This window comes from Cucurbita maxima, unplaced genomic scaffold, assembly GCF_002738345.1.
Source record: "Cucurbita maxima cultivar Rimu unplaced genomic scaffold, Cmax_1.0 Cma_Scf00007, whole genome shotgun sequence".
Classification (NCBI taxonomy): domain Eukaryota; kingdom Viridiplantae; phylum Streptophyta; class Magnoliopsida; order Cucurbitales; family Cucurbitaceae; genus Cucurbita; species Cucurbita maxima.
In genome coordinates, this window is record NW_019272023.1 from 5385434 (window position 1) to 5397066 (window position 11633).

At 36.1% G+C, this 11633-nt stretch overlaps 2 protein-coding genes across 3 annotated transcripts in view; one reads left to right on the top strand and one right to left on the bottom strand.

Moving 5' to 3' along the window:
* The window catches only part of LOC111482100 (probable helicase MAGATAMA 3), a 10472-nt gene extending 2717 nt beyond the window's left edge, over positions 1 to 7755 (top strand). For both annotated transcript variants that reach the window (XM_023127758.1, XM_023127757.1), the window contains exons 7-20: positions 555 to 640; positions 739 to 789; positions 1451 to 1562; positions 1633 to 1738; positions 2575 to 2672; positions 3355 to 3459; positions 3542 to 3634; positions 5046 to 5099; positions 5326 to 5384; positions 5471 to 5555; positions 6131 to 6499; positions 6753 to 6875; positions 6955 to 7041; positions 7189 to 7755. In XM_023127758.1, the coding sequence (XP_022983526.1) occupies positions 555 to 640; positions 739 to 789; positions 1451 to 1562; positions 1633 to 1738; positions 2575 to 2672; positions 3355 to 3459; positions 3542 to 3634; positions 5046 to 5099; positions 5326 to 5384; positions 5471 to 5555; positions 6131 to 6499; positions 6753 to 6875; positions 6955 to 7041; positions 7189 to 7407 (1647 nt within the window). In that variant the 3' untranslated portion in view covers positions 7408 to 7755. The remainder of the gene's footprint in view (positions 1 to 554; positions 641 to 738; positions 790 to 1450; positions 1563 to 1632; positions 1739 to 2574; positions 2673 to 3354; positions 3460 to 3541; positions 3635 to 5045; positions 5100 to 5325; positions 5385 to 5470; positions 5556 to 6130; positions 6500 to 6752; positions 6876 to 6954; positions 7042 to 7188) is intronic.
* Positions 7756 to 8508: 753 nt separating this feature from the next.
* LOC111482184 (thioredoxin-like protein Clot) lies at positions 8509 to 10885 on the bottom strand. The gene is made up of 2 exons (XM_023127861.1): positions 10637 to 10885; positions 8509 to 8968 (listed from the first exon to the last, which is right to left on the bottom strand). Exons 1-2 carry the CDS (start codon positions 10779 to 10781, stop codon positions 8715 to 8717), a joined length of 399 nt encoding a protein of 132 aa, XP_022983629.1. The 5' UTR covers positions 10782 to 10885; the 3' UTR covers positions 8509 to 8714.
* Positions 10886 to 11633: the final 748 nt, after the last annotated feature.

The window sequence follows — 11633 nt, forward strand, 5'->3', positions numbered from 1 at the left end:
TTTTTTTTTTTTTTTTTTTTTTTTTTTTTTTTTTTTTTTTTTTTTTGGTGAAGTTTTCTTAGATGTAGATCTGTTATTTGAAACTAGCCTAACGATTTCTCACCTCTTGTTTTTTTTTCTCTATTGGATTTTATTCAATCCTTTCAAAAATGTGTTTTTTTCTTCTGTAAGTGAATAATGCTTTATTTCTTATTCATTCGTTTCTTAACAAGAAAAATAATGAAGCTTTATTTCTATTTCTTTCACATAAAGAGAAATTGAAACACACATTTCTAGAACCTTTACTTCCATGCACAAGCAACTAAAGGCCCCGATGTCTGATATCAATACACCATGTTCATTTCCTTGTTCTTTTCTTTGGTGGTTATAATTAATGACAGTCCATATCAAGTTCTTCAAACAAGGTCTCTTTTTTAGTCTTTTACATAGTTGAAATGTGACTCTTTGGTTCAGTATATTTGAGAAACATGTACAAGTTGCAGACTTGCGAAGTATTTTCATGACAATATTACTACTTTGAAAGTACTGAGTTCTGACTGTATTATTCCTTCTAGGGTCCTCCAGGAACAGGGAAGACACAGACCATCCTTGGGCTTCTTAGCGCCATTCTGCATGCCACACCAGCAAGGATGCACTCCAAGTAAAAGAAACAGAAAATTTTATCTTCCCACATTGCTCAGTCTTACAGTTTTCTAAATGCATCTTTGTTCTCTAATTAACGCCTTTTCTCCTGTGTAGGGTTGGTTTGATTGAAACAAGGCAGGGGTCAGAATTACCTGTGAGGGAAAAGTATGTCACGGTTATTACACCTCTTGTTCATCATCTGTGACTGTGTACGAAGGATAGGGTAACTTTGTGGCGTCATTTGATGTACATATAGTTTCCTTTGAAGCCTATGTTTGTATTTGCAACTCCTCGCAGAAACTATGCATTTCTTTATGTAACCTGTTATGATTTTTAGTATGGATAGTGCGTTAGCATGCAGACACATGGACACTTGTTCACATATTGTGGCACAATAGATGCATATTAGATACTAATTGTACAAAGTGAATTTGTATCTGGACACTTTATATCAAACACTTATTAAGTATTATAACAAGGGTAGATATTAATATAGGATAAAGATAAGAAATGTTAGGAACGAAATACATCAAACTCATTCTAATAATATAATCCAATACAATTGTATTAGAATGTTATATAAAAAATGTACATATTAACAAATGTGTCTTTAGCTTGTACATGTCTTAATTTTTAAGTTTCAAAAAGTGAAGTATTACCATGTCCGTGTTGTTTTGTATTCGTATGTGGCCCGTATTCCAGCTTCTTAGTCCTGCTACTTTCAAAATCTATATAAAAATTATCTGATGCAGATAAATATGTTCTACTTTATGAAAATTAAGCTATCTGTTTAACTTTTTTTTTTCTTAAAAATATATTTTTACAGATACGATCACTGGAACCAAGCATCACCATGGTTAAATGGTATAAATCCTAGGGACAATATAATGCCAGTAAATGGCGATGATGGTTTTTTTCCCACCTCAGGAAATGAACTGGTAAGCTGACGTATATACATTGTATCTATCTAACCCCAAGTCGCGGATCCTGACTTTATTACACATGTAGAAACCAGAAGTAGTAAAGTCAAATCGTAAGTATCGGGTTCGAGTGCTTGTATGCGCCCCATCTAACTCTGCTCTTGATGAGATTGTTCTGCGCGTTCAAAACACTGGTAAAATTATATCCTTCCCACCCTCTCTCTTTTCCCTCTCTTCTTGTTCATTACCCAAGTGAACTGTATTCTAATTTGGATTTCATTGACTTGATTATTATGGGGAGTAACCATGAGGGAACTTTACCATTATGTGTCTATTGTGTTTGCATAGGCTAAGCAGGAAGCGATACATAAGTTGATGTCTAGATCTAGGCCGACAATCATCCAATTGAATACTTGGGCTATAGTATGTTTGTAATAATATAACGGAAGCCTGTTTTTTTTGGGGTAAGAAACATTGTCCATTATCCATTATAAACAAGGAGTGAAAAAAGAAAGGGTAGACATAGACATCCTTCCTAACCGAAGTTAAGGGGGACTAGGAACGAGCTCTCCTCTTGGCATTTGTCAACATAGACTGAGTTCATCATGTAGCTGTGTTTCAAGTTAATTGGAAATGTATAAAGGAATATATATATATATATATATTGTTCATCTACAATGCAAGTGGGCATGTATCAATATATGCATACATTCTATGGAACATAAATTCTATGTTGGAAAATATTTGTAGTATGTTATCATTTAGAATCCACGCAGACAGGCTTTTTCTATCATAAATATATTGTTACTGGCATGTACTCTTTGAAATATGTTGCTTTAATGTTGAATTGGATGTAAGAACAGCGATCTCTGTTTCGTACATCTGATCTTATGAGCATATCCATGATTCTTCTTATAGAGAGGTCACTTACTCAGTGTAATCCCTATACACAGTATTGGGTGCTTTGTTGTTGCAACCTAACATAATTTCTGTCTTTCCTCCCCTTTTCTGTATTTGTTGGCAAGTGTAGGTGTACGTGATGAAAATGATCATCCATATACTCCTAAAATTGTGCGCATTGGACTTAAACCCCATCCTTCCATAAAGGCGGTCTCCATGAAAGAACTTGTACGCATCTGAACATATTTAAAACTACATTGAATATGCTCTCTCTCTCTCTCTTTTAGATGCGCGCACACACACACTCACCCACTCACTACTCAAACACCCATAAACTGTGTTTTAGGTGCAACTTTTTAGAGCACACACAATGTGATAGCATCAAGACATAAAAAGAAAAAAGATTCAACTGGTGAAGACTACAAGAGGTTCGTTGTGAAAATGTTGTGATAAAAATGATGCAAAAAGGTTGAAACTGATACCACTAAAATATGATCATAGAAACCACTGTCATCACAGAAAGTCGTATCCGATTATTCCTTGATCTTCAGAAATTGAGAAAAATCAGGAGGAAGTTCTTGCCATGGTCAAATTGATTGCAACTTTCTGTTGGAATGTGTTTCTAGAATAAGATTCTGATGCTTATATCCAGTGTGTGAGGTTATGTAACTTACAAATTTTTGCCTACTTAATGATCTTGAAACATGTAAAACACATCATTGCCTGTATATAATGATTTCTACATTCATGTTAGATGCACATACACCATTCCCAAAAAGTGAAACTAGCAAGATAAGAAGAGAGGAAAAGAGAGAACAATATTAATTTCAAACTAGGAGAAAGATGAGAGAAGAGGAAAAGAGGGAGCAAAATTGATGATTAAGTTGGTTGACATACGTTACCTTTACAGGTGGAACAGAAGAAAAACAATATGAATACGGGTAAAGATAAAAGTGGAGCTTCAGGGACAGATTTGGACAGTATCCGTTCTGCGATTCTGGATGAGAGTGTTATTGTATGTAATATTCTCCTTTCATTAAGCCTTTATGTGTAAGCTCACGACATCTTCCTCCCTCAGTTTCGTTAACTTTTGGCAGGTTTTCTCCACACTCAGTTTTAGTGGTTCTTCTCTGTTTAGTAAATGGAACCGGGGTTTTGATGTTGTTATAATAGACGAGGCTGCCCAAGCTGTAAGTGGTTTTAAATTTCCAGCGTTGCTTTAAGTCTAATTTTCATATTAGATATTGGCAAGAGATCTTTCCAGATTGTTGTAGATAAGTCTTTACCCTTATTAAATCTCTTCTGGTAGGAAATTCTCTAACTATTCTTCCATTGGCGTTAATTGCAATTAGAAAGGTCGCAGATATGAGTTGACTCCAGACCGTGGGTTTGGATCAAATGTAACTCCTTTTTGGACTGTAGGGGCAGTAGCATCCTTCCCTCAATTTGGATCTCCATTTTCAACCCATTGGCAAATTGGCTCTCGACACCCTTTCCATCATACTATTTAAAACCGCTTCCAATACTTCAAATTGATTCCAAGATTATTTCACTGTTCTAGTTTGTTGTTAAGCTGAAAACGCCTCATACAATTTTCGAAACAACTGTCATTGTAACTTAATACAGCTCCAATAAGATTTGTTTTTCCTTTGACCCAACAAAATCAGGAAAAGATAGAGCCTCCCCACTTGGGCATGTTGCTTTCATGGAGGTCATATCCTCTTTCGAAAACTTTTTAGTTTCTAGGTACCTGTCAACTCAAAATCAACTGATAATCAGTCTTTTCTCTGTTGAAGATTGGCATCTACAAAGGAGAGAAGCTATTCCCATGAATGCTTTCCCCTTACCCTCCACCTTGGAATAGTGTCCCCCATTGATTCCAATGATCACCTCATCTCTTCTATCATTTCACTACGCTTTCCATATCTTCTCCATACCCTGGTCCATCTCATCTTCTTTCTGCTTCAACCTTGTTCCTTTGCACTTTGAACACCAAAAGTTCTCTCATGCAGTCCTGATTTCTTTTCTCACACCCTCAATGTAACTCTTCATTTTTTTCCTAGCTTTCATTTCCTGGAGGCCAATCTAATAAGAATCAATTAGTAATTTCATTAAATATTAAGATAACAGTACTCCTTGAGAAGAATTTCTGAACTATCTATTTCTTCCAAAACATCGGCTTAAAACTTTTACATTGTTACTTCACTTCCTAAATTTTAAACAGTCTCCCCTTGGTAGTTGAATGGCCCTGCACTATCCGCCCCCAATTAATTTTCCCTTTTTCTTATCCCTACATTTCCCCTTTCACCCCTATTAGCCCGCCTATCTGGTTTCCTGGAGCTCTCTCTAGTAAGAGTAATCTTCATTGCTGTAATGTTGGAATCAGATGTGGACTGGTTGAGCAGATATATATATATGTATATATATATATGTATATATATATATATATGTTTTGCATGTTAATTCGTATGAGTTGCTTATTATACTCGAGAAGTTTTCATAAACTCAGGTAAGAAATGTATTCTTTGAAACCTGCTTTTTCTTGAACTATTAGTGTGACTGCTTTTTGCTTTCTTTCTTCTTGTGACTTGCTCGATACAGGTGGAATTGGCAACGCTTGTTCCTCTGGCTAATGGATGCAAACAAGTATTCCTGGTACATATGCAATTTTTCTCTCTTTTGAATCTCTTGATAGCGTCAGTACTACTATTAGGGACTTTTAAACATATAGCTCTGGATATCTCTGAACACGAAAAGTGGATTGACAACTTGCGGATGAATCATTGAAACCTTTGCCATGTGGACCTCTGCACATACTTTCTTGAAGTTTAGCTTTTCTGTGACTCTACAGTTTACATTACTTACTATTACTTTGTCATAGGTTGGTGATCCGGAGCAACTTCCAGCCACTGTAATTTCTACAACAGCTAAGAAGTTTGGGTAGAATATTTCTCTTAGTGGTCATAATATCTTATTCATTCACCATTTGGTAATCGTTATTGATTTGGGAACCGATCAATTTGCAGATATGACAAGAGTTTGTTCAAGAGATTTCAGACAGCTGGGTATCCTGTTACAATGTTGAAGATCCAATATAGAATGCATCCGGAGGTAAGATTGGAACTATCTGCAGAACTTGTAAATGTCATCTACTCTTTTTGTTCTCTCTTTCATTCAGAGTACTAACGAAACCAGCATGTGATGAATGTTAATGGAGGGGGAAAAAAAAGTTAACCATTGATGGATTTTTGAAGCTGAATACGATCTCATAAATAGTGGTTGTTACTCCAGATAAATGTGGAACAGAGAGAATGGGCCATTTTCTGTTAATTTCATCCTTATTCTGCACATTGTGAGGACTTCATTGATTTGATTTCTAATCTGATGGCCTTTATGTTCTTTACTAAATATGGGAGGGGAGAAAAAAGAAGCGATATTGAATTGAATCAATCTTTTTATCCAAGTTGTGCACCCTCTTTAAAAGATTTTCTTAGTGGATTTGTAAAGAACCGCCTGCTTTCTCTCTCTCTCTCTTAAAATAACCTTGGTTCGATTGGACAGTAGTACAGTTTGCAGGACTCTCAACATTCCCTCTGCCTATTTTTCCCTGTATTTGAACGAAGTTCCTACTTTCAGTCCTATCAAAATTTGCTTTCCTCACCTTGATCTTTCTCCCTTTTCATCAGATCAGAAGCTTTCCATCCAAGGAGTTCTATGCAGAGTCACTGGAGGATGCACCGGATGTCAAACTGCGGACAGCACGTGCATGGCATGCATACCACTGTTATGGTCCTTTCTGTTTCTTTGATTTACATGAAGGGAAAGAATCTCAGCCCCCAGGAAGTGGATCTTGGGTGAACGTTGATGAGGCTGAATTTGTCCTCCTCCTGTATCATAAATTGGTTATTTCATATCCAGAGTTGAAGTCAAATTCTCAGGTTGCAATCATATCACCCTATAGCCAACAAGTAAAACTTCTCCAAGAAAAATTTAAGGATACTTTTGGACTTGATCCTAGTGGCATAGTGGATATTACAAGTGTCGACGGTTGCCAGGTATTCCTTTATCTTCTCAAATTATTCTGTACATGTAAACTTTTTGGCTAATTGGACACGGGACATTTTGTGCTCGTGCACGGGCCATAAATGCTTCTTCGAGAAACTCAAAAGGCTAGCTAGCTAGAGCTAGGGAAATGAATGCATTGTGCCTATTGTTGTAACAAGTTTAGATTTTCTTTATGAATGTAGCCTTAGCTCACGTCATCATTCAACATTCTGCATGATAAGTAAAATAAATCTCCTTTTATAGGGACGCGAGAAGGACATTGCCATATTTTCTTGTGTCAGGGCAAGCGAGAATAGATCAATAGGATTTTTATCTGATTGTCGCCGAATGAACGTCGGTATCACTAGAGCAAGAGCTTCTATCCTGGTAAGATGGCACCTTAATCCGATAAGTTGTCCTTTAACACACTCTTCACAGCTTACTGAATTAAATTTGCCAATTTCAGGTGGTAGGTTCTGCTTCAACATTGAAGAGAGATGAACACTGGAATAATTTGGTGGAAAGTGCTCGGAAGAGGGATTGTTTATATAAGGCAAGCCTTCCATTGCATATAGCTATTGTCATTACTGGTCAAGATTTTGGCCCGGCTTCCCTTATTTTAGTCTGACTTAATGCATACATCTTGCTTTGGATGGCTCACAGTAAACAATTTTCAATCCATCACCATTACGTTTTGCAGGTTTCAAAGCCATATACCTCATTTCTCAGTGACGAAAGTATTGAATCAATGCGAGTCGGAAGTGAATCTGCAGTTGGGCCAACAGGCGAGAGAGACGAGTCTGGCGCAAATGCTCCTCCTGAACCCAATGCTGGAGATGCCGATCAAGCGCCGGCAGACGACAATGAGTTTGGAGATGGGGACGAAGACATGTATGAAGGCGGATTTGAAGAAGATTAAGGCCTTCAATTCAATTTTTGAATGTATCTGTTGGTGTTTTCAGGATAACTGATCCCCAGGCAGTACGTACAGATTGGAAGTTATTTATTTCCCACAATTGGGAAAATACAAGTTATTTTACATCCACATTGATTTGTATACGTTTTAGTGGGGAACCAATGGAAGTGTTCCAGGTGATGCGATGCAGAGGGAGTGGAACACTGTTTTGTTTACCGTAGGAGCGTGATCTGTAAAGATGTGTAGTTCTTATTTATTTATTGTTTCATTTGACATGTGACAGTGGACGATTTGAGCCATCTAATTTTCCAGTAGAAGTCGAAAGTAAATATGTTTAAACTCATTGAGATACGTGTTTTCTTTTTTAGTTTAACAATTGTGAGATTGAATTGGCAACTTTTGGAGGGTAGTTTATGTCCAAATTGATATGGGTTGCTATTATAAAAGGAAAAAGTTAATTGTCACGTCTAAAGTTTGATGAAAGAGTTTGTGTATTCTTTCTTTAAGTATGTTGTTTCTCACTAGATACTTGGAAGGAAACGTTGTGATGACCTGGAGCTGCCATCGGCCTGCTCCAACCCCTCTCTCTAGCTAAAAAGAAAAAAGAATTTCCATATCAATTACTGGAATACACCCTCTCGTGGTAACATTTGAATTTTGTTTTTGTAATTCAAGGTGAAGGAAAGAATGGAGATAGTTTAAATTTTGAAAAAACAATTAATCTTCATTTAATCTACAAAGAGATGAATTGACATCCAAAAATAATGTTATTTTCTTGTTAACAATTGGTAACAACAAATGCATTTTGAGAAAATTCATTGAATAGTAAATAGAGGGTACTTCAACTCTCCTTTGTTTTGAGTTTTGAATTTTATAACAAAAATCAGGAAAGTTGAAATAAAAACCGAGTAAACCTCTGCAAGAGTCCTTTTTGAAATAAGAGTTTAGAAGCGTAATAATTAAAACTTAACTCATAGTTTAAAATCATTAAAAAAAAAATGGAGAATGTTAAGAAATGGCTCCTATAAAAGCTACAAGAAATCATTACTATTAGAAACTTGGGAGAGATGACACATTTTTTCTGGTTTCCAGAAAATAAATGTCAAATTTTTAATGGAGATTCATACGAAGATACCCTAAGTGTTCTTCCATTTTCAGCGGAATAGTAAACTGTGAACTCTCATGAAGCTTTATTTATGGGATAGTTCTATAACTGAGGCATCACATATAAGTTCCTCAGGAATGTAGTGCATATTAAGTTGGAAAAGGTGCTTCCCAACAATGTGTTATGGAGCAGACACTAACAATGGTTAATTGGCAATAAGGGCATCAATTTTCTTCTCCACATGAGCTTCATGGTCTTCAAGGCGACCACTGATTTTATCATTCGCCTCCCATCGGACCAGCGTTGGAACTCCAGTAAGCTTGAACCTAGAATCCACTCTCCATGGATGCCTGGGATTCCTCCATGTTGGTCTGTCTCCAACATAGGCTCTCAGAAGTGCGATATCATCCGATGCTGCTTCCAGTTTTTTGTAGATTACTGGTTCAGCTCTCACACAGTCTGACACAAAAACCAAACAGTTCAAAGATCAATTAATGATTGCATCCTGTTTCTACAGCAAACAGGTGGAGAATTCAAACCTATTGACCAATTGAGCTGCTCTTCTACTTGCTAATACTAATAGCATACATCTAATAATTCTTATTGATTAGAGGTAAATAGACTCAAAGGGTGGAAGAAAGGATTATCGCTATCCTTGTGAGATCCCACATTGGTTGGAAGGGGGAACGAAACATTGTTAATAAGGGTATGGAAACCTCTTTCTAGCAGATGCATTTTAAAAACCTTGAGGGGAAGGAGAAGAGGAAGCTCGAAAGGGAAAGCTCAAAGAGGACAATATCTGCTAGCGGTGTGTTTGGACTGTTACAAATGGTATCAAAGCCAGACACTTGGCAGTGTGCCAGCAAAGACGCTGAGCACTGAAGGGGGGTGGACACTGGTCCCCGAAGGAGAGTGGATTGTGAGATCCCCATTGATTGAAAAGGAGAACGAGTGTCAGCGAGGACGCTGAGTCCCGAAAGGGAATAAATTGTGAGATCGCACATCAATTGCAAGGGGGAACGAAGCATTAAACCCAAAGAGGACAATAATTGCTAGAGGTGGGCTTAGGCTGTTGGAGGACAATATCTGCTAGCGGTGAGCTTAAGGCTATTACAATCCTAGTCCACCATTTCGTAGATAATGGAGAAAACTACTTAATGGAAAATGTACATTCCTTCTTTATTGTCCATAATTTTTCTACAGTGACAATGGTACATCAAAAATTAACTATTGGACACAATTGAAAATTTAATGATCCATAAAGTGCATAGTATTTGTTAATTTTAACATATGATGAATTTGTAAGGGATCCATTTGGCACAAAATAGAAGCTAGATAATCCAAATTCAGCAATGTATCAAATACTATCGTGATGTTTCCATCTAGACATCTAGACATTGCATCGAACATGTAAAGCTCAAAGTGGGAACTAGGAATGATCCAAGAAATCCCACACTACAAAAAGTTCATACTCTTGGAGACAATCCTTAAACCTAAATGTAAGCAAACTTGAAAAAGAACTTCCTAGTTTAGTCATGAATACAGAATCACAAGAGACCTCCAAATTTTGTTTCTCAGTGTCAGGTCCATGATATAGAATCTCGTAGTCAAATACAGAAACCCATTTGTCTACATAATCTCTTCAATTAACTAATTCCTTCAAGTGTTTTTCATAATTTCTTCAATTAACTAATTCCTTCAAGTGTTTTTCATTGCATGCAAAGGAACATCTAATTTCATAGATAGACTATGCGATATATGACTTAAAATGGACACATACTTGAGCCTTGTCTCTCCTGTAGCACATGGTGTGTGTGTGTGTGCATAGATATAGTTATCCCCCTCCAATTGATTAGGAAAACTCGAGGACTTCAAACACATGTTACAATTATTTAACTCGGAAGACAAAACGCAAGCAATCAAAATCGAGAAGTAACGACAGAACCAGGATTAGAACAAATTCCCAATTTAAAAAACACAGAGACAAAACAGCAATGGCGTACGTTTACGATTTTCATCTTCCTTTGGAGATCGGTAATCACAGCATCCACAAAAAAAATGAAAAAATCTTCACAAGTATCAGAAAAAGCGGGGAAAAAACAAAGAAGTAGAAGAGAATTGGTGTACCAGGACACCAGCTGAGAGAGGTGGAGGGGTCTTTGTCGGCCAAGAAGAGGATGAAATTAGCTTTATTGTTTGGCAGCTCCGATCGGAATTTGTCGAATACAGCATTGAAGTCGGAGACGGTGGCGTCCTGTAGCTTCAGCGGCATTTTTCTTCTTCTTGGATTTCGAAGAATCGCTGTTCAAAGAACGAGAGTGAAATTGCAGTGTGTGAATTTGGGCGAAATGCCCTATGAGATAACTTGTCAGGCTGTCAGCGCAAAAATCGAAATATAATTTCTTTTTTATTTTTTTCTTTATAAATAATCTACCAATTACCATATTTGCTGCATTTTTAAGCTAAATTAATTAAAATATTTTCAAAATTTCCATAATAATCTTTAAATTAAAAAACAATTTTTGTTTGGTTAAAAATGAGAAATAGTACATGGATGACAATTGTCCAAGGCTTATTTTTTAAATAACAAGAGGACAAAATTATACATTTATGCATTTTATTTTTACCATTAATGTTTTTAAAGTTTGACTTTAATTTTGAAATTTTAATTTTTGAAATTTTAATTTTTTGAAATTTTTGTTGTTAAATTCATGGACATAAAAGGTTGTATATGCTTATACGTTATTTGATTGAGTGGATAAATCTGAACACATACGTGGAGGGTTAGGCTTGTTGGATGATGAAAGTCACCTGGACTAATTTAGGGAATGATCATAAGTTCTAGTAGGTTTGCTTTGGGCTTCCCAAAATGTCTCGTCCCAATGGAGAGAGTCGTGTTCATCTAACAAGGCTTAGTACAAAAATCGAAAATGAAAAAAACTTTAAGCTTAAAATGGGAAGAAGGAACACTTAGCATGATCGTTTTAAAACAAACTTCTAATTTTAAGAATTAAAATGAAACTTTTAAATTTTGTGGTATAATTTGAAACCAATCTTATAATTTAAGAGTATGTAAAAAAAAAAAAAAAAAAAAAAAAAAAAAAAAAAAAAAAAAAAAAAAAAA

Excerpts from the sequence above, each read along its gene's own strand:
- LOC111482184 (XM_023127861.1), bottom strand. The coding sequence starts at position 10,781 with ATGCCGCTGAAGCTACAGGACGCCACCGTCTCCGACTTCAATGCTGTA. Across the intron at positions 8,969-10,636 it reads CTCTCTCAGCTGGTGTCCTG|ACTGTGTGAGAGCTGAACCA; the intron begins GTACACCAATTC and ends TTTTTGTGTCAG.